We start from the raw sequence: 23,312 nt of genomic DNA, 5'->3' as shown, positions 1-23,312 counted from the left end.
AAAAAATTAAAAAGTAAAAAAATATGATAACAGTTTACATGCTTTACTTAAAGATTTTTAGCCAGATTCAGAGTTTAAAATGTAAAGTTTAACTTGTAAACTACATGTGAAGTTAAACAATATTAAAAGATAAAAGACAGTTTTAAATACTTTAGTTCACCTTGGGCCCAATTTGGAAGTTTGCTGAGGCCTAGTCCTAGCAGGTTTGCACCACAGCTGTAGACTTTTGTTTATCATTACATTTTAATAAATTCTAAACACACTACTGTCAAAAATGTGTTCGTATTGAAGAGCGATACTGTCACAGCAAAACGGAATCTTCCGTCACCAAATGTTTAGACAGTATCATACGCAAATTTGATGCAAATCCTGTGCTCTAGAGCGCACATCGCAGCGCCCCCTGTGGCCGCTCAGCGCTAGCGCCGCGTGTGCTGCGAGTCTTTTGTGTGTGAACATTGGCAAAGCGCTCGCTTCTCTCCATAGAGCAGTTACACTGAGCCACAGCTGCACCAAGAAGATACACATCTCTACTCACAGCAGTCAACACAGACTCACCAGATGCTCTTGTTCTCTCCAAACCTGTGCGCTTTTTTTTCCTGCGGTATCTCTCTATTGTAAGACGACTGAGGTAGAGGGTCATATAAAAGTTTTTGCGAAAACCGCGGAACGGATGTGAGGCGCAATAGAGAGCCTCTTTCAAGCCTTGACTTTGCACCTTCTTCTCTTATTTGAGTCGCGATTTCTGAGTAAGCGAGGAACACGCTTTCTAGTGGAAAGGCAATAGGAACCGGTTGATGCTTTTATTGAAATGGACGTGAGATTTTATCCACAACCCCCACCACCATCAGCAACAGATCCTTCCCGACTGGGACAGTTACACTATTCGGACTCTCCGTACTGCAATAAGGTAAAGCTTCATTTTATGATGCTAATCTTTTATGATATGGATATTCATGAATGTGTTTTGTTTTGAGTTTTGCCCGGCTGAACTTGAATGGACTGCTGAGGACTTGTTCAAAGTTTGTAACGTTACTTCTTCACGCGACTGTCACAGAGAGAGTCGGGGAAAGTAGGAGCGATTGAGCGCGGCACCACAAATGTATCCGAACCCGGTGACTTTGTTTATTATCTGTTTATTCCAAACTATTTGTTTTTAATAATATATTTGTAACTCTTAAACGCGCACATCGGCAATTTTACGCGCCTTTTACGTCGCCTAAAAAATTAAAAACGCTGTTTCGGGTTGTCACTGAAACCGCGCGCGGATGGTAATGTTAAATAAAATGCAAATAATACTAAAATGCATCATGTAAGTTGGTAGCAAAAAGTAGCGTGCTTTCTTAAATACACCTGCTCTTCATCACTGCCCCAACAAACTCATGAACATCAACAAACTGTTCTTTATGCACAACATGCACAAATAACAGATAGTAATATAGGCTATTGTGTAGTGCGTTTGTTTATTAAGGCGGTCCACATAATCATACTTTATACTTATGGCATTAATTTATCCTCCGAGTCCCTGAGGAACAACAGATATATGTGGGGTTTGTATTCCTCTGTTTCTCCTAATGATGGTGCTGTTACTGTGTGTGTGCAGTGAATATGCGCAGGATAAAGAGAGAGAGAGAGAGAGAGAGAGTGTGTGTGTGTGTGTGAGTGTATGAGGAGGGGGTAGGGTTACTGTGGGGTGATATAGTGGGGGTTGGGGTTGTATTATTCCTTTCAATGCTTCTTGATTCACTGCCATAGGTCTCATATTCATGTCTAAGAGCAGTTACACACCGAAATGTTTTATGGATGAATCACGTTTTTAGTGACAGACTCTATTTAAAAAAAATCCTTGAAAGCACAATTTCATTGCATTGTTTCAGTGATTCATTTGTTAGATGTAATTTTGATGTGCAGCAGTAAATTGTTAATATCTTTGCTGAGTTTCTAAAACCGGAGAGGAGAGAAGAAAGGTTGGCGGGGGTAAGGAGGAAAGGAAGAGGGAGGGAAGGAGGGGAAGGGCTTTCAGATATAATCTATATAGTGTAATTTTACTGCAGAAGCAAGTCAGCCTATATCAAGTCCACTCGAGATTTTTCATCTTAGCGATTCAGAAAGAGAGGGAGGAGGGGAGCTGGAGTTGGAGGGGTGAGAAAGAGAAGGTGGGGAGAGAGGGATGTACACAGCAGAGCAAACAAGTGAGATTGTGACAGTGGTGTGTGGTATCTACAGAACAAATAGACAGAAATTGATGGTATGTGGCTAAACGGGGGTCACGCTGCCAGTGGGACTGATTCAGTCTGTGCACAAAGCCCCCCCATCTGATTAACTTCCTCCCTACCTGCTCTCCTCAGATCCCAGAAGACCGCACTCTTTCTGTTTGATGTGGACAGAAAAATATGAAAACAAGCACTGTATCTTTATTCATACACTATGGATTTAGTTCCGAGCCTTGCAGGCATGTGCTGGTTTAAAAGCGTTCAGTTGCAGTGCACTTTGTTGTGGATTTTCTGCAGTTCAGCAAAACCTGTAAATGCAGGAAAGTCTGTGTTTGTCTAGCACGATGCTTTTTGTGCAGTGAAAGGTACATGTTTCGAGCCTGAAGTTATTGCTGCAAGGAGAAAAAAACGGAGCAACTTTGAACACACTTATGCTCCACACTTCCTGCACCATACAGTTCGGTTCTTATCACCCTGTGTTTATCGTTCTACCTACTCTGATATTTTTGTCACAAGATACAGTGTCGGTTTGCTAAGCAAAAGCATTTGACCCTGTAGAGGACTCTTTGAATCTGAATCTGCACCTCAGATGTCTGCTTTAATACACGAGCGCTGTCAAGGAAGTCAAGTGTGGTCTTGAGCGGTACTCTGGAGAGAGAGCGTGAGCAAGAGAGTGTGGCATCATGGGTAGGATTGGATTACAGACTGTATGGGATTATGAAAACCGGCAAAGATGCAGCCCCAGACCATTAATGGCCAACAAAACTGTTCTGCTGAAGCCGACCTATATCAAAGTCAATGATTTATTTCATGCCTAATGACTTTCAGCTGGTGCTCAAGTCGCTGCTTTAATAGAGTTTGCAGGCTCGAAGTTATTACAGCCAATGAGATAATGCAAGCAAGCTGTTAACACTACGCATGACGCATTGTTCGTTGTTGATGTGGTTTTAAGGAATGGTGAAAGATTTCACAGGTTTTGCTTGTTTACAGTCTACAAATCTTGTGCGCTGTCAAGTGTTATGATAGAACAAGTCCAATCTAACTAATTGGGCTGAATGATGTTTACAGTGTAGAAAACATTTCTTCCGAAGTTGCAAATGAAATGCGTTCAACAAGAAAATACTATTTCAGTTTTTATTTCATTTACATACAAATTTCATGTTTAGTTCAGTTGTACTTGAAATTTCTTTGTAATTTCTTTCTTTTTATTTTTTGCAGTTTATGAGGGAAAATTGTTTCGAAGTAAATCCTTTTTTGTCAAGAGACCTATAAACATTTGTCAGTGGAAAACCTGCCAAATTAAATTCAGGCTCTTTTTATTATAATTATGGGCAAAAGTCTGCTGAATCTTCTGTGTGTGGTTTTGATGTCTTTGTAAAAATGCAACTAAATTTCTGCTCTTAAGGAGATTACATTAAAAACAGATGAGAAATGAGATGTCTCCGATATGTATTGCTGTCATGGGCCATGCTCCGTAGTATAAAGTCTCGTGTGTGTGTGTCTTAGCCACAGGCATTTTCAATTAAGTAGAAATGACTGAGATCTTTGGTGGTCCTGGATGTCAGAGGGTCCCAGGATGTTGAACCTGACATAATACGCTGTGTTTTGTGTTTGTTAGTCAAGAGCAGTACTCAAACCACACTCTAAAACTGACCAGCCCCCCAACACCAAATCCCCCCTCCACCAAAAAAAGTTCTTCTACTACTCCAGCTGTAAAGATCAATACCCGCATGTGCATTTTAAACAAAGGAGTTACCAGTATGGTATTTGTGTGAAATCCAATTTTTATATATTAGTATTAATCTCAGCTTGTGGAAGAGCTACTTGTGATAAACTTTGGATATCAGTATATTATAAAGATGTAAAACAAATTTTAGTACTTCACTAGGTCGGTATGAACATTGTATCAGTTATTTAAATATACATTTTCCTGTTACCTGGCAACCAAAGTTTTATAACTTAAAAAATTTATTAAAACGTTTTTTACGGAGCCCCGCACATGACATGCAAGAAATTTGCGCACAATTTACTAATTCGTTCCCTCAATGTACTAAAATGTGCACATGATTACTATTGCGTTTCTTCGATTTGCTAAACCGTGCGCACGATTTAGCAAATCGAGGGAACGAATTAGTAAATTGTGCGCACAATTTATAAATCGAGTGAACAAAATAGAAATCGTGTGCACGTTTTAGTACATCGAGGGAACGAATTAGTAAATCGTGCACACGATTTAGCCTAATATTTTTTTCCTGCATGTCATGTGTGGGGCTCCGTAGTTTTTAAACATTGGAAGCACAAATCGTAAATTCGGTGTTTTTCCATTGAAATTAATCTTTATTTATTGATTTGTTTCTTCTTTAAATATTTTATTTTCATTTTTTTTACTGCTAAATTAAACGAATCATGTTTTAAACGTGGTTGGAAAAATCAGAAACCTCATTCAAAATTAACAGGCTATTACATTAATAAAGTAAAAGGTTTATACAATATATCATTTTTTGATCAACATTTTCTGAAAGTTATTTGTTTAAAAAACCTTAAAAGTTTTTAAACTCTTTTTGTCAAAGTGTCATGTATTATTGTGAAATATGCAGTTTTAAAACATGAAAGCCAAATATTTTATTTCTGGTTTATGTTTTGCTTAATTATATGCATTATTAAAAGTCGTGTCAGTATGCATAGACAGGTGTTAAGTGTAGTGTTTAGGGCTTGTTTAAAACCTTCATGTTTGAATAGTTTTGAAAGCATTGTACTGTAACTCCCAAAATGGCTTGCTCTCCGATTTAAACAAAGATGTCCTACGACTGACGGATATCTGGGAGTTTTTCTTATGTCAACAGCATATGTCAACATTACACCTGCTGGCCACACATGGGTGGATTGTCATAAATGTGAGAGGTTGACAAAAGCTGTGATCTTTGCTCATGTTGTGCCTAGGTCAAGCTCCAAGCACAACAAGAAGTTGCGCACATCACTAACATGACATTCTTTTTCATTCATTGAAGCCTCCGCACAAGCTTCACTTGGCAGATGACTTTGCAAAAGATTGACTTTTTTTTGTATGTTTTGTATGTTTGTTTAGTGTATGTTAAGTCTGAACATTAAATGTTTCTAGTAGCTTCTTACTGTTATCTTGGCAGCAGGTGCTAAACCAATTGTCAGTTAATAAATTAAAATGTACATTTTCTGGAAGAAAAAACAAACACAGCAAGATCTAATTATTGTCTTATCTCCACAATATCCATATATTCTAATATAAGGTCAACTTAATTGCATCCAAATTTGGTTTTGCTGGTAACAAAAGCCATTATTGTTGGAGTTCCTGTTCAGTGGCTAGCAGGCATGGTTCACTGGCTACTGTCAAGAAGGATTTGCTTCTGATTGACAGCCTCACTGGAATGTGCATAGAGTTTTTAATTGCATATCATGTGTGCACATCTAAAGAGACTCTGCGGCTCAGGATACTGTTCATTACAACTCTACAGGTCAATGTACAACTCAACTACACAATCATAAACACAAACACACACTCATTATATAAGACCATTACTTGTGGGCTTGTTGCATCTCACTTCCTTCCATTATGAGGTAGAAAATCTGCTTGGTTTGTTTGCTTGGACTTTAGGGACATGTCAACATATCATTTTCCAGTATGTGGATATTAAATACATAATATACTGTCCAAACACTCACATGGGAACTGTAGCACAGCACCCATTTATTTGCACATCATAAATAACGCTGTCTATCAGTGACTCTCTGTTGCTTTCTATCATTTATTTTGGCATCCATCACCTGGATACCAGACATGACTGATCCTGCTCCTAAATATCCTATTATTAATAAAGTCATATGACTTAAGTGCTATATTTACTGTAGTTTGATAGCTTTGTGAGGAACAGCCTAAAAGTAAAGTTGTTATTCACAGAAAATCAATCTTCATTCTGCATATTCAAATCGGTGTGTAACATTTGGTATGAATTTAACCAGGTTTCTAATAAATGGGTTACATTTATATATTTTTGTTGTAAAAAGCAAAAATTGCTGGACTGAAGATTTTCACTGTTACTGTTAATGTTGTGTAATCCAGTAGCCTAATTCAGGGTTTGGGTCGCAAAGGGGGCCTCAAGGGGTTGCAAGGTGGTCCACAGGTAATTCGGAGAAAAAAAATGAAAGAGCAATATTTATTGTAAGAGTGCTATTCTTTATAAATTATTAATTTCCAGGCCATATTTGATTACATTAATAAAGTAAAAAGTTCATACAATATATATTTGAATTATTATTATTTTTTTGCTTTTAGTACAATGACAATATAAAATGCAATTATTCAATTTCTAATATCACACTTCAAGCTCCATCAGATATATGGCTGCCTATGGGGGTAACAAAACAAAACAAGTGAGGAACTTTGACATTAAAAGTTTGAAAACCCCCGGTTTGTTTGTCTAGGTGGTTTGGGAAATCTATCAGTGATGCATTTAATTGCGAAAATGACAAAGAAAGATCTGCACAAGTGGGGTATGTTGTAAAGAAGTGAAAAGAGCTTTTCATAGTCAGTGAGAAGAGACCTGTGCTGAAGTGCTAAGGCGTCACTTTGTGTGTTAAGATAAAAAGAGGGAATTTTGCTTGCTTGGTATGTTCCATTTTTGTGTTTGTCACTGTGGAAAATGCAAGGCCGTAAACTCAAGCATTCCTGTGAGAAAGACAGCTTTCGGTTGCATTTTACAGCCTTGAATTTTACTGACATGTTTACGTCGTCTGCGTCTGTGTTTACGATGCTAGTCGTCAGTCCCAGTTCAGCCCTCTCCAATCTCCGAGTCTGCCTTGCGTGTAATTCAAACAAATGTGACATTGCGTAGCAGTTTGTTACAGAATAAGATTATTTTCTCAATATAATTAGCTTCCTTCTCTGCTAGCATATCCGCCAGTGCGGTGCGATGCAGAAAATGCCAAAAGATCAACTCATTAAGTAGCTGAACATAATGATCATAAAATCTGGACATGTGTTCGCTTTATTTTGGCTTGGGGAATGTTTTTTTTTTTTTTTTTTCAGGGCCGCCATGCGCATCGAGAAAACTCTGGCACAAATCTGTGAATGCGAAATCATTGGAGGCATCTCATTTTTTGGGGTCTGCTTTGCCCAATGACAGTCTACATATGAATAGCTGATTAGGCTCCTCAGTTTGAGGAAACATCCAAACAGATGGCACTGTGAAAACCAATCCAGAATATCTTAATTGTTTGGTTTAATCTCACTATGAAACATATTGCAATCATTTTCACATAAAGGCTTTTTTTTTTTTTTCTTCACAGAATGTAATGTAAGTTATGGAGCGGATCCAGAATTTTTGAAAATATCCCAGACATTCTTTTTCCATTGGTCTAATTGCTAATATCTTTAAGGACTCACACCATAATAACTAATTTTCCATTATTTGTAGTTTTTGAGTGTGTGTGTGTGTGTCGTCAACACACAAGGCAGATAATCCATCGTTTATTTAATTAACAAACATTTCTGTGTTATTTCATGGCATGTGCACAGTTTCAATGAGTCCAGCATCTGTTAAACACACATTTGTCTGTTTGTTTGCATGCTTGGTGAGTTATTCTGACCACAATGATAGTGCCAGCCTCTCCATTGTGTGATGCTTTTTCGTGGAGGGACTTCCAGCAGCACATCGGGGCTGATACGCACACGGCAGCTTTGTGAAGGAGCACACCCTGGCCTTTGTGGGCCCATCTGTAGGTGAACTAATGGCCTGTTGCGTTTCCCCTCATTCAGCTCAGTCTTTGGTGTTTAAGTGGCACCTGTCAGCCTTTTGATGCCTGGTCCTCTGTTCTCCTGTGATCAGGAAGGACACATTGCCAGTTCCCGATCACTGTCCTGTGACAAGTGTAAGATCATGTTTCAGCGGCTCTAGAACAGGTGGGCCCCACACCTTTCTCCTCTGGAACATAATCATCAAAATGGACTCCACGCTCTGAGGCTTATCATAAGCTGTAATCAAAACCTATAAGTGCAAAAAGTAGAGTGCAAAACATCAATACTGCACTGATCATGATGCTGTTTCATGATGTGAGCATTCTGATGCCTTGGTTTACATTATTAAATAGCACTGGAAAACACAACCGTTCATATATTTGGAATAAGTATGTCTATTGGAAGGTACTAATACTTTTATTCATCAGGAGTGAAACAGGAATTTGACGAATCCTGGAAATAATGTCATGTTTTCTACAAAAATATTAAGCAGTGTAACTGTTTTCAACATTGATAATAAGAAATGTTTTTTTTGAGTCATAATTCAGCATATTAGAATGATTTCTGATTTCTGGATATTAAAATATATCAAAGTAGAAAATAATTTAATTTTAGCAATATTTAAAAATACTGCTGTTTAATTGTCTTTGATCAAATAAATGCAACCTTGGTGCGCATTAGAGGCTTCGTTCAAAAAAACACAAACAAACCTTTCCGACCCCAAATATTTATTATTGTATTGTATTTATTATTAAGTATTGTAGTGTTAATTTGGGGCATTTTGAAACAAATTCATAACTAATATTGGGTCTTTCTTTTGCTTACTATTATGTGAAATATTTTGTTTTGTAAATTAGAACCAGCTGTTAAAAAAACCAACACACAAACGAAAATGTGCTTTTGATGTTTTGTGTGGTTAACAGAATATTTTAAATTTGAAAACAAGCTTGCTACCTAGCTAGCTAGCTAGATTTGTATACTGTACTTGAAAGTATTTTAGACATTTCCTCTACATGCAAAATTTAAGAGCAAGAAGAAAAATATGTTTTCAACAAACATTCCTTTTATTTAAAATGTTTTGTCCTCACTGCGAGCAGCTGTGTTTGAGGTCAAAATCGACCCAAAATAACAGACTTAAAGTTATAATTGCACGCTTGACTTTCAGAGAAACTCCCCTCAATGCTTGTTCATGTTCTGGTGGAAAGTTTTGAAGCAGGTCATTTGCTCAAGTTATTATTTGAGGGGTTGAGGCTGATCGATGTGCCATATTTTGGGTGTTTACACATTCAGGCTTTTAGAGGACACACTCAGCCAACTCAGCTCCGCTCATGAGCCTAAAATTAGACATGAAAATATGCGTTACTCTTACTGCGGTGCACAAGAGAGCAATTAATTTTAGCGCGACAAGTGTGTACACCATTCATAAGCAAAAGAGAAGGCAATTCAAAGTAACTTAAACCTTATCAGGACAGCAAGTGAAATGAAAGGCAGTGGACAGAGAAAACACGGAGCTCATTTCAACAGGGAGCCAGCAGAAAGTCATACTCAATTTTGTTTTGTATTAGTCATACCTTCTTTGCGGTTTCCTGCTGAAAGAATAGAAAATGGAGTCGAAAATGGTTCCAAACCCATTTGTTTTATAGAAACACTTTGAAAAGTTTTGCGGTTGGGGCTTAGCATTAGATTTGTTGGGATAAGAGGCTGTCTGTCTTCATAACAGCCTTTCATCCACCACCATTATTTTAAACACTAATCATTCAAATCTGAGCTTTAAAGACATTTAAAACATTCATTTCCGCATAGCTTTCAACTGAAACAGCATCTTGTGGTCCTGATTTAGTAAAATATGATTCTCACTGCGCAAGACGAAAGGCACAGTATATTAAAATCTGTCCGAAAGGGCAAGTTTTCTAGCCTGTTCTGGATAAGAGTGCAAATGAGTCTGTCATTACAAATATTACAACTGATCTATAAAACAATTCATGAATTTTCGAAAGCCCCTGGGCATTCAGTTTCATGCCTTCCCTGTTCATGTAAATGCAAATCAGTATTACACAGGTGTTGTGTGCTTTAAAAGATGGAAATAGTTCCTTTGCCGTTTTAATAACGATCTTTTTTTTTCAACCTTGCAATTTCGAACGGTCGAGGCTTATAAGTCAAACCACAAAATCATCCTTGTTTCAGTATACCTCTGAGTCTGATAGTGGTGGACACTGTCTTTTTGCTCTCTGCAAACAAGGCCCTGAAGAGAGAGACACACACACACACACACACACATTCAAATATATGACCCCAGTGTAAATGAGGAACAGCTGCACCATTGTAATTAAACATGGGCAAAGAAAACTACACAAACAAATGAACCTCACAGCCGTAGGTCCTGAGGCACATTAAGGGGGGAGAGAGAGAGAGAGAGTGTCACAAAGCTTCCTACAGGTGGTTAAAACACAAAATTGAAGACAAATGAAGCACCCTTTAAATTTGCCAGATAGTAAGTTAATGCTTGTAATGCTGTTAACAGAGATCAGGCAACAACACTCGCATTTAACATTTCACTGGGTGAAAACTCACGGTGTTCAGCTGTAGTGAGATTAAGCCAAATATTATTTTAAAACATTATCACACTAATATGATGCTTTAATGAGCATTATATAAGAAAGAATTGCAATCAAAGCATTTCCACTTTGTTGTAAATTGTGTTGTTTCTGATTCAATGATTAATAAATGAGTGTTGCTCCAAATGGGTTCTTTTCTTTTTTTAGTGGAAATGTTCTTGAATGTTCATAGTGACCACATCTGTCAAGCTTCAAAAAGGGAGAAAAACATAATAAAAACAACCATAAAAGTGATTTTTATGACTCGTTTGATATATATGTCTTTTGACCCCATAAAATACATTTATGAAACAGACCAGAAAGTTATATAGCATTTATGAAACCTTTTTTGGTATTTTCATTTATTTCTTTCTTTATTTTGTCTAGTTGTTTGACTAAAAGTAGAGCTGCACAATTAATTGAATTTCTAATCAGGATTACATTTACGGATGCGGCAATTATGTAATCGTTCAAAGTCCACCAATGTAATGTTATGTTAGTGCTTAAGATGTGTAAGTTCTTTCTACAGATTATCTTAAGGGGGTTTCCATTGTTTTCATTTTAGTTTTAGTATAACATTATAATACCAAGCATATTTGACTTTTTTATTATTATTATTATTATTTACAGAAGAAACCAATCCAATGTAAAGTTGACATTTGAGGCTTAATACTATAGAAAAACAATTTTCCAGGAAGACTGAATAAACAGCTTGTTTACTTTCCATATAAATATATGGCATGCAGTTGCTTCAAACAATGGTATAAACATCATTCAATGTAATCACTGAACATCATTCAATTTCAAGGGAATAATCAACATTGACTTTGATTTTTAATTTTCGATTTTTGTCATAATGGTGCGACCCTTAAAAAAAAGTCAATTTCAGTATATCAGTTTAAAATTTGAATCAACATGAAGAAATATGAAAACAATGACAGAATTTTCCTTTTTTTTGTGAACTGTCCTTATAAGTAAAAAAAAAAGTATATATATGTATATATATATATATATATATATATATATATATATATATATATATATATATATATATATATATATATACCAATAGTACTTGACAGATGAAAGTGCTTAGATGAAATTACTTTTGCCTTCATTATGCTTGTGATCGTAATGCAGCAAGTATGAATATCATATCATCAAGCTATTTTTAGTCTTTGTACCCTCATAAAGTCAATGTGTAGCATCACTCTATTTGATTAATATCATTTCACGTCATGTTTTCCTAAGGAAACTTCAACAAAAATTTGCTGCTCAGGTTCTCCCGCAATCAATACTGTAATATGATAGAGATATTTTTGTCCTCTTAGCAAATATGATGGTGATTTGCAGACTATAATTGGAAAGATAACTTCCAAGGCTCCATTATCCAAATAAAGGAAAAAAAAGAGACAAAGCAGGTTTTGTTCTCAGGTTCGGTTCTTAATCAATAGTTTTATTAAAAAAAAAAAAAAAAAAAGATTAATAATAAAAAAAACTACAAAAGTGATGAGTTGCAGCCACTGGGCATGTGCCTCGGAGACCCATCTGATGCTGATCAGGCTGAAACTCATTAACCAGGCCAGATTTGTGTGAATTTTCAGGATCCAAACGGATCTGGTGGATGCTTGTCATGGCAACAGCATGTATCAATAAAGCAATCTTTATTTCCTGACAGGGAACGAGACCTGCATTCTAATGGAGGGGCTGTTATTGCATCGTAGCTCGGCACTGTGGCGTAAACGCTGCAGTCAAACTAGCATTAGCTAACCCATATGTTTCGCTGTTAATGCATCAGTGCAGACATGTGGATTGGATGATTGACAGATAATGGGATGTTTGTGCCCGGTAGTGTCCAAGCTTGTTTTTCCGTGTATGTTTTTAGCAGCGGCTCATTGGTCAGGCCACATTAATTTCTATGTGTTTTTCTAGCAGGAGAGGTAATGAACAGGAAGTGATTGTGGTCATGTGTCCAGATAAGAGAGCTTGTGTCCCAGCATCCCTGATGCTTATCACCCACCACACCAGGGCGGCAGCTGCGGAGGAAGTACATAGCTCCATAGCAACAGCCCAAGAGAGGAGAATTCACTCTAAAGCGCACCAAAATATGTCTCAGGTTCAGATCCGCACAAAACAGGGCTGTGAAATCACCAGTTAGAATGATTTTCTCTCATAGTGGTGTAGATGCTGTATGAAATGGATATTTCTGATTCTAAATTATGAATCCGTGTTTAAAGCTTGTTGCAAAATGATTATAAATGACTGCAGATAATTTATAAAGTGGCAAGTAATATTGTGAAATATATTACTTGGCAGAAAAATTGTTTATGATTATGTCTTGTATTATGCTGCTGTTGCCACTGTTTCTTTAAAAAGCCACTGGAGAAAATTAGGGAGCAATATTTATTTATTTATTTGTTTTCAAAATGGCACTTTATATATATGTAGAGAGAGAGTAGCACGCAAAAAGGTGATTCACAGGTGTAGTTACTTTAATTTCTTGTACTATATGAAAAAAAAAAAAATATATATATATATATATATATTTATATATATAATGCTTAGACCATTGAGAACACTGCTAGCAATGACAAGGTCCTGCGTTAAAGCATTATTATTATTAATAATAATAACATTAATAATTAATAATAATAATAATATTTTAATTACTAATTATTATTATATATATATATATATATATATATATATATATATATATATATATATATATATATATATATATATATATTGGTGGTGGTGGTTGTAAAAAATGATGATAATAATAAACAATAATAATTAAAAAAGTAATAATAATTACTTAAAGGTTATATTGGTTGATCTCTACCTGTCAGCCTTGGAAAAATCACTGTAACACATTTTTCTTTTGTGGCTTATTGCTTTATTGACACACACAAACAGAACACAAAAGTGCAGTGGTATGAATTCAAAGCCTGAGTCGCAGACTGAATGGAACAAATGTGGAGGGGATGCTTGGGATTTTTTTCCCCCCTATGTATGTCCACTGCTGATAGCATTCCTGTTCTCTTGTGTCGTGTCGCTGTAATAAGCTGTGCGGCGCTGACGTTGTGAAGCGCTGCTGTGCTGGTGACTGAAGCTGAGCTGAAGATGAGAACACAGTGGCCCATTGTACTGCGTTCAGATACAGAGCCTGATGTGTGAGTTGGTCAGTTCCTGCTGGGAGCTTTTGTCAAGCGGAGTAGCCTGCTCAAGGGTGTCACTTTTCCCCCCTAAATACGTACATTTTTCTGGGAGATTTGGGGAGGAGCCTGTCATAATGGACATGGCCCTTTTGATTTGCGATCAGTGCCTGCAACAAGCTGCTCGTCTGCCCTCTGTCAACATAGTGTCAGGTTAAATGATGGATTAGCAGATTGATTTTCCTGGATATTCTGCTTAATTGGCTTTCGTGTTTTGCAAATTATCAGTAAAATGACAGAACACGACTCTCTTTGTGGCTTTCCGTGTTTTCACCAGATGGCAAGAGCTCTGCTATTGATTACAACTGTAGGGTGAACTTAAATTAATGTAAACAGCAGAGTTCATTAAATTTTCATTTACCAGCTCATGCAGTTGATAAAAATAGCTGAATAACTGTGCCCAAATGCACCGAGATACCTTCTCCATGTCAATCAGGTGTGACGAGAACACTTCCTAATTTAAAAGAAGGCGGATTCATTTTAATACATTTTAATAAGCCACTGTGCATAGCATTCAGCCATGAGCTGAGAAAAAAAAGACCCAACATCTGAATTAATCGCGTTGGAGGTTAAATTCAATTTCACGTAATGGGACTTGGCAGAGTTTTTTCTTCCCCTTGTACAATAGCTGAAATTGCAGCCCTTTCAGCTGGCTGCTGGCAGCCGTCCACCCAGGTCATCCTGGCTCCTGCTTCATGTTGTCTCTTTTTTCCCACTCTGTCTAAAGATACAGGCAGAAAAATGTTAATCCTTTCAGTGAGTCGCACCTGTTGACATTTTTGGGGTCTATTGGTTTTGCTTTTAGTGTGTTTTAGTTTGAGGGGGTGGGGGTTGTATCCATTTTCCCGATGCACCAGGACAAATTCTTTGCGTCTGTTGAGAGAGTGATTAGATTTCTCAAGGGTCCTTGTCTCAGAAACACTACCCTACATAAATTACTCATGCTCTTCTCTCACGGGACTGGTTGCCAGCACTGGAATACATCAGCCATGTTTAAAGGTTTAATAATACTTAATACTTTTATTTAGCAAGGATGCATTACATTTATCAAATGTAAATACGATAAATGTTCCAAAATCCATAGAAATTTTTTAATTTGAAACAATTGATATATTGTTTTAAATTATGTCTCGGACATTCAACTTTGTTTATTGTTAACATAACGAAGTAGAGCTTGGTTGATATTTTGTATTTAATTCAGAGAATTCTTTTTTTAAATGTGACCTACATGTACAATTATCCATATATACTCAGTATAACAATGAGGAAGTTGCACTACAACACTGTGAATGTGTTGTGTAACGCTCTGTGCTGGTGACAGTGGTCTCATGTGGTTGTTTGTAAGGGGTCACCATGTCACGCGGAAGGTTTCATGTCTATAACTAGCTGTTCTGTGGTTGAAGTGCATTGTGGGACATTGGTGTAGACGTATGTCGGACTGCATCCCAGACACCAAAAGTAGCACACACACACACAACCCACTCCTGTTGAGATAAAAATAACGTGACCTACCTTTCAGCTGCAAACATCCTCAAGTGAGCAGATACACTTAAACAGTCTCCCACATGAGTTAAACACCGTTGACCCCGCACAGCTGCACCAAAATCTGCACCATTTATCAAAATACAGAAACAAAACAGACACCGAAGACAAACAAGGAGGATAAATGTTGTCTTTGGGCTTTCGGTGCTGGAAAAACACGTGTTCAGACAGCCTTATCAAACCAAATTTTCCCCTCAACCAATCGTAAAATAAAGCAATTAAGCGGTCATGTCACCATCTATTGGTCTCCAGTGAAATATGCCTTCATTTACCTCCATCGGGATTCCCGAGGCACTAAATTATGATACACTGTAATTTTGTCTCACTCTGAAAGGATATTTAACAAGCCACTGGCTGCTCACTCTGAAACGTAATCATTTTTATCCCCCGTCCCCTGTCTTTTTTTTTCAGGTCAGCTCTGTTTTAGATAAGTTTCAGTTAGTGTTGAAGCATATCTAAGGACTCGGTTAGGGGAAACAGACATTAAAGTTCACTAATGGTTTAATTCAAGCTAATTGCGCCGACACGAGTGACCAAAAACCATGAGCCGCAGGAACTGATAAAGTGCTTCACGGCAAGAACGAGAGAAAGGAGAAAAGCAATGTGTCATCATTTATGAATCATTGAACTAATAAAGTTTCCCTGAAGCGCTGCTGTCTCTTTATAGTCTGGACTGCGACGACGGGAGAGCTGCGTCATCGCGTTATTCCCCCCAACACAAATTACCGTTCTTCCCATATCTAAGTTGGGCCATTGTGAAGATAATTTGCAACATAGGAGGCTGGTTCAGTTCCCAGTGTGGGGCATTCACCAATCAACTTATAGAAATGAATACGTGCATTACGTCGCGATACATTCGGAAGTAAATCCACACGATGACTTGGAGGCAAAGCACAGGAGGAAAAGCCCAACATGGTTTCTCGGCTTCGACATGAAATCGTACCAATTCAATAAGAGCTAGGCAGTGATTTATACTTCATCCTCATCTCTGGGCCTAATATCAGAGTGCCTCTATAGGTAGTCATGAAAGTCACTCTAGCTCACTGTAATAAATTACAGTGGTGGAACACGAATGAAGACGCTTTCAGTTCAGCTTCAGGCTCTCAGAAAATTGCCATTTTGAGGGGGGGGGGTGGAAAAAGAAATCACTTTGTGCCGTAATGCAGTACAGACAAAGGTTATTCATCAGAGGAATGATTTGAAGTCAAAGATGACTGCCACTCTTGATATTGAATGCTAGGGAGCAAAGACAGAAACTCTCCCCCTTCTCTCTCTCTCTCTCTCTCTCTCTCTCTCCCTTCGCCTCTATTTCTCTCCATGACGACCCTGACCCACTTTTTTGGCTGCTTATTATTCAGGCTTCGGTTTATCCATGGAAAGAATGTGTGTAATTTGGTTTGACAACAAACCCCTGCGTGTTCCTCTCCGAAAAGTTGTTGCTATCGACTGTGCCTCATATTGAGTAATTTTTTCTTTCTTTATTTTAATATAAAACAAATCATAATGTACTCATATCTGGGGAATAAGCTGTAATTTTCTGCACGGGAAGCATTTGAGTGTGCACCTCGCACAGAACTACTGCTTTTAGTAACAGCGTCTGACCTTTAGATTTCAGCTGAAATGAAACCTTTTCGCCCATACGTCCTCCTCGCCGCTGCGTGCTATTGTGCTCACATTTTTCTTGCCCTCTCTGTGTTTTATAAACGTTGACATGTTTAGAAAGTGAAGTTTCACCAGTGACTAATTACACCGGGGGAAAGCAAAGGTGTACATTTGGATGTTGATACTATTCGTCGCTCGAGCATCTGCTGATCAGAAATGAAACGGAGAGCATTTCTGGCACGTCTCCAAGACAGCATTAGCATCTTGCGAGAAGGCAGAGGGATATATTTTATTACCTGACATACTGCTGCTTTTAAGGGTCCACACATGTTGACATAGGGTGGTCGGCAGAAGGTCTGAAAGGCCAGATGTACCTTCAAGTTGACTCGGAGCGACTGATAACAAGATGACAGGATTAATTATTTCCCTCAATCTGCCAGCAGTCTCTTATGCAGTCATGTTTATACAGACGGAGCAAAAGGTTTTTATATAATAAATCATCTCATGAATGTTTTGAAAATGGAGGAATGAGTGAAGATTAATTGAAGTTAAAGAGCACTTTTATGTTTGTTTTAGCACAGGCAAAACAATATATACCATGACCATGACTCTTTAACTAGAGGGTTAATAAAAGAATCATGTTGGATCATGTTGTAGTTACATTTTCAAGTTGACTAGTTAAAAATTGTAAAAATTGAGAATCGGGCCAACCGTTCTGAATAAATCTCGATCTTTTTGACCATATCGCCCAGCCCTACCTGCCTGTTTTTAAACTAATTTAGAGTTTTGTATAAAATCTCTCTCTCTCTCTCAAAAAATATATAAATACATTTTAAAAACACAATTCGGTTGTTACTTACTCATATAAATTGTAATCTCTTTTTTTTTCTTCTTCTTCAATTTGACAGTATTTTATAATCTTATTCGCATAACGTTTGTCCAAAATAAATCAGAAATATTCATTTAATTGCCCGAAACAAAACAAAAGAATCTTAGTTTTACCAAATCTATTAATTAATTTGATTTTGATGAATTATTTAGCATTTTAATAAAACACTTAATCTGAACATTTCAGGTGTTCAGAATGAAATAAAAGCTAGAGATAAAACACAGCCGTGACGTATTTCACATTTAAGAATTACATTAGCATTCAAAAATGCATTATATCCATTTCTGTCAGTTCAAGAGGTTTTATAATAGATATTTTAGGGGGCCCATATATTCCAGCGGCTCTGAGTCCAACATAAGAAGGGATGAAAATGAGCATGGTGCTGAGTAGTGAGTGCATTTAAACCACAGGGTGTGGAAAGAATACACACTCGCAGTTTGATTTTCCCATACTCTGACCTTCCATAAGAAACTGATGAGGATGAGGGATGAAATTGGTTCTAGTCTTGCAAAAAAATCTCTGATTCACATCTGGACTTTTGAGAGAGAGAGAGAGAGAGAGAAACACACTTTCAAAATTTACTAGTTGGAGGCAGCAAAAATGGTTACTTACTTTCAGACAATGTGAAGAACTGTCATACTAACAATGAAGAACTATTTCGTGTTCCTGCCAAACAACTGCATTTAATGACTGAAAGCTGTCAAAACTAAATATAAAAAAAAAAAAAAAAAAAAAAACATGATGCCTTTCACATTTGCGTCACATGAAATGATGAGTACAGCACAGCAATAAAGTCTGAGCACAGGTGCAATGCCAGAAATAGGATTCGTTCTATTTGATTACAGTATGTATCACTGAGCAGGAGAGATGTCACTTCTAGACATATCATCCAGTGCCAGAGAAGCAAATGCATGAAGCCAATTTGACAAAGGGGTCAATATACAGCATCCAATATAAAAGAAATCTACAAGATCTGCCAAGACCTATAAACATCAAAATAATGGCCCCACTGTTCAACAAATCTATTCAATTGGCCCCTCTTTTCTTATTTGTTTCTTGGATCACTTTATATTTTTGCCATTTACAAAGTCGTAGAAGTCAAACGTGATGCATGGCGCTGAAAACTATGCAGTGTCTATGGTGAAACGTTAGCTGCGTCTATACAACAGGCAATCCTGAGAGATGATGTGGGGCTCATTGATTGCATGCAAGTTGCATGATTATGTTCGGCGCAAAGCTTTCCATTGCACTCATATCTCATTACCTTTCTTCCTGAATGGTGGCCATTTTGATTGGGTCCTGCTACAGCAGAGTAAATAGCAGTGAAACAAGAGAGCGCTATCAGCCTCCGGTTTCACAGGAAATGCATGATAATCTGTGTGGCTTCACCAAAAAGGCCTCGAAATGTCCTTTGTTTGTAATCTGTTCTGTCACCAATATGTCTGCTGCATCATGTATTTTTTCTTTCGGCTCCCTTCCCCCCTTCTTATGATATCTGTTTATATTGGATCTGTACAATATGAATAATGTAGAGCAACCAATCTCATTACCATGCTCAGATATAGAATACAGATTATTGTATAACATTTGCATAAAATTATGGCTCTCGTTGAGGGGGAGGGAGCGTTTCTTTCACCGTTTGATTTATTGGGTTCATTTATGGTAAGAAAGATTAGGTTTGAGTTACATAAAATTGTCTCGAATGTGAATCTTATGATACTTAAGTTGGAATCCAACAGCTTAAAATCAGATTATAATAGCGGGAAATTGTAGACACATTTCAGTCAGAATGACTTTTCAGGAAGACCTTTATCATCATTAGCACTTTCGAAATGAAGTTGTTTCATAATTGCACACATGCATACATTTTGCACCTTCTTTTGCATAATACGCTCATCTACAAATCCTCACCGAAGATGTGTTTTGCTCAAGAACTGCAGCGTTTCTTAGCTTTTAATGTATCACGAAGAGTACGAGAAACAGACCAAATGAAGTTTTGCCACAAATGCAATATTTTGCTGTGTCCTGAAAGGCCTTCGCTTGTGTCTGTTTTGCAAATTGTAGCTGTGCATAAATAAATAGCGTATCATGTTTATATAATTCAGCCCATAATTCTAGTTTTGGAAAAACAGTGGCACCCTGTCAGATATGGATGTTTGAGGAGTTTTTTTGTGAATGCGGTACAATATAATTAGCTGGAGTGGCCAAGCACTTCGCTCAAGGGCACAGACTGGTCCTAACATAAAACATAAGGGTTTAACATCATCCCAGCTTCACAGCTTGTTTTCATTCGAGAACCTTTCAGAAGTCCGTCCCGGCCCAGCTAAGTGGGAAACACTTAAGATTAGAGGAACAGAAGTTCCTCGTATATTTTAATAGAGAGTTGTTCAGAGCTGGTTGAGGTGGCAGGGTGCCCTGCTACCTTCCTCCTCAATAGCTGGTACTCTTATATAATAGTGTATGCAAGAAAAGGAGTTTGTCAGGAGGAGTCGGGGGGGCTAGGGAGGTTACACACTATAGGTTTAGCCAGAACGTTTCCATTTTATCTGTTCACACAGTGGGATGATGAGACCAGGCAGGGGGGCTCTGCAGAAATCCTACTGACCTCTGGAGAGCTCAGAGAGCAATGTACTGATACAAGCAGGTGCTGAATGCTTTTACTCTCTTGATTACAGATGGGAATCTCAGGATTTAACGATTCTGGTTCCAGTTTCGCTTAATGATTCCGGTTTCGTAATACCATTGAGGAAGCACCAGATAATTGATCCTATTTACATTGTCATTTCATTTATACAAAACTCTATTCTGAAAGTGTGTTTTTACCTACGTATTGTCATATAAACAATCGGTGCATAACTGATTTAAGTCTCTTGATAAATGATTTAAGTCTCGCATAAGCAGTAGTAATAGTTCTTGGTTTAGTTTTTGATGAGTCATTATGAGTTTGTGATTCATTCGAGCCAGTTTGACATTCATTAAATATAATTAAATTGAGCCACTCTGACATTCATCATTGTATTATTTAGCTCTATTATTATTCAATTCAGCTCAGCTAAAGCATAATTTAGCATAATATTTTGTAGATTCAATAACGGTGCAGTTTCAGTCAACTCCCTCTTTCAGTAATCATAGTACTCACTAGGAAGTCAGATATTTTAAGGGCTGTGAAAGTGAAATGTTCACTTCCTTCTATCCATCCATCCATCCATCCATCCATCCATCAATGTTATTAAGATATCGGTCATGTCTGTTGTTGATAGTAGTTTACGAAGCAGCTGAAGATGTACATTTTCCACCATTTTCCACCAGCACTTAAACACTCAACAAGTCTAAGCCAATGCACTTTATTTTATTTTATTTTTTATAATTAATCCAGTTCTAAATAAGATTCATAATCCTGATACAGCCTAATTAACACACTCTCATGGCAATTCATAATTATGTTACATTTTGACAAATTGGTAGTTACAGTAATTCATATGAATGCATAGAATCTCATTTGTCTGTTTCCGTACAAAGCATTGAATGTGTATAATGCTGCCTGTTGATAGTGTTTTTAAGGTTGTTGTGCTACTTTGCTAGTATTATGTAAGAATGCCTTAATCTGAGACATTACCGTAATGAAGTGTTTTGGTAGTTTTAGTGCATTTTGAATGTGAAATGAACTGCTGTGTCAAGTTGAAAGTTACGAGAACGGTTAGGAGAGCATGAAATGGCTTGGGATTGTTTCAGTGATACAGAGTCAACTCCATTCTTTTGTGAGACAATAACTTTGCACTTTCAGATTTTAAACTTTGCAGGATGCTTTCATCCACTTAGAGCTGTGTTAAATCCATAATAGGGGCACTTTAAACACCTCATTGTGATCGAGCATCAATGCTGAGACCCTCCAGTGACATTAATTAGAATAAATGAACAGAAAACTCCTTGTAAGATAAATACGGGCACATTAGTGAATGAACACATCCCTGGCCTCAGTTCAGTCCCCGCACACACTTTTTGGCCCGCAGGCCTTGTCGTTCTGAACCAGGGGAGTCATTTAAGGATGAACAGTTTAATTACAGAGCTAATAAGTGTTGCCACAGACTTTCTAATATTATTCTGGGAGAACACTAGCATGTCATTACTCTCCTCCCCCTGAGGAACACTTCCTATTAATCATAATGAGGAATTTGTTAGCATGTGGTCATGTCAGTTGGGATCAATTTCTTTTACCTAAGCTTCCTATGAAGCTGCCAGACGCTCGGGGCGGAGTGTGGAAGGGATCGATTTACAGTCCCGCAGCCATTAGGCCCTGTTTTGTTTTTGTTATCTGATAGCTCATTTGCATCAGCGCGGCAGCTGCCGAACACACATCGTAGTCGTTTGTTGACCTGCTTGCACAGATACTTTCTTGCTTTTCACACTAAAACGTTGTTTTTTTTAGGATGTAGCTGATGCCTGTGGGCCTGAAGTTTGATGATGGACTCTTGTGGTGTTTTTTTTGCTAATAATGTAATAATTTGTGTAGGTAGCATATGCAGTCAGGCTGTCAGATTTAAGAAAAGCAATCTAGACTGGCTGTGGTTTTATTGGTCATGTAATGGCACCTCAAGCTCTGAACGAAAAGCTACAGTGACACAAAATGGCTCCCAGCACGCACAAGATTGAGAAACAGTAGTTCACACGACTCAAGGAAAACCTCAGTCATGATCGACCTGTGCAGCTCGCAAAATGGAGTTTGCACATTTGCCGGGGTTTGCTCCGAAGGTGCATTGGGTTTGTAGGTGAAGGAGGGTGTTGGCCAACTGTTGTTAGGTGGATTTGGTGTCAGTTTGATGGATTTAGCTCTGAGGTTTCAGTTTTTCAGCTAAGGCCACCTCACACTTTCCACTGGCACATTCATATGCAAATAGTGTCTGATAGAGGGTAAGAGTTAAGTAGATAGAACAGCGGACGGACACTGAGAGAGAGACATGTGAAAGGTCATGGCAGTGAGAAACTAGAGAGAATCTTTATAAAAATGGATAAGGTGTGAACGGCTGTGTCTCGAACCTTCTGTTATAAATAACTGCCTGCCATGTGAGTGGGAGACAGTGGTGTTGAAATGAGGAATGAAGTTTTATTAATCAACACAACCCAGAAAAGAACCAGGCAGAGCTGTATTTACTGTCAAAATGTATTTCTTTGGAAACATACTCTTGTTCTAATTCTGTTCTATCCCTGTGAGATGCTGGTTCTGTTTTAAAGTCCTTGCGAGCTTCCTACTGACATGAAAATTAATCTTAAAATAAAAGTTTACATCCTTTTTGGCCCAAATCTTAGAAGAATGCAATTCCATAATACATTGTAAAAATAATTAATTCGTACAATACCAAAAAATACATAGACCTGTATTTTACCCACAATATTTATGCTAGTTAGAGTACTGAGAATAGGGACATACTGAAATCTCAAGAACGGCTTATAAGATCTGACATGAACTGTCCCTTAAATGTAGTTTTTTATCCT

General features: G+C 37.6%; 1 protein-coding gene across 3 annotated transcripts in view; it reads left to right on the top strand.

The window, feature by feature from the left end:
* Nucleotides 1–436: 436 nt before the first annotated feature.
* LOC113117030 (thymocyte selection-associated high mobility group box protein TOX-like) overlaps nt 437–23,312 on the top strand; it is a 56,619-nt gene continuing 33,743 nt past the window's right edge. For 2 of the 3 annotated variants that reach the window (XM_026285404.1, XM_026285396.1), the window contains exon 1: nt 437–907. In XM_026285404.1, the coding sequence (XP_026141189.1) occupies nt 809–907 (99 nt within the window). In that variant the 5' untranslated portion in view covers nt 437–808. The remainder of the gene's footprint in view (nt 908–23,312) is intronic. The other variant, XM_026285413.1, reaches the window with a different exon arrangement.

This window comes from Carassius auratus, chromosome 2 (genome assembly GCF_003368295.1).
Source record: "Carassius auratus strain Wakin chromosome 2, ASM336829v1, whole genome shotgun sequence".
Lineage (NCBI taxonomy): Eukaryota > Metazoa > Chordata > Actinopteri > Cypriniformes > Cyprinidae > Carassius > Carassius auratus.
Note: the sequence above shows the minus strand (reverse complement) of the source record. Positions and strands in the feature narration are given on the sequence as shown.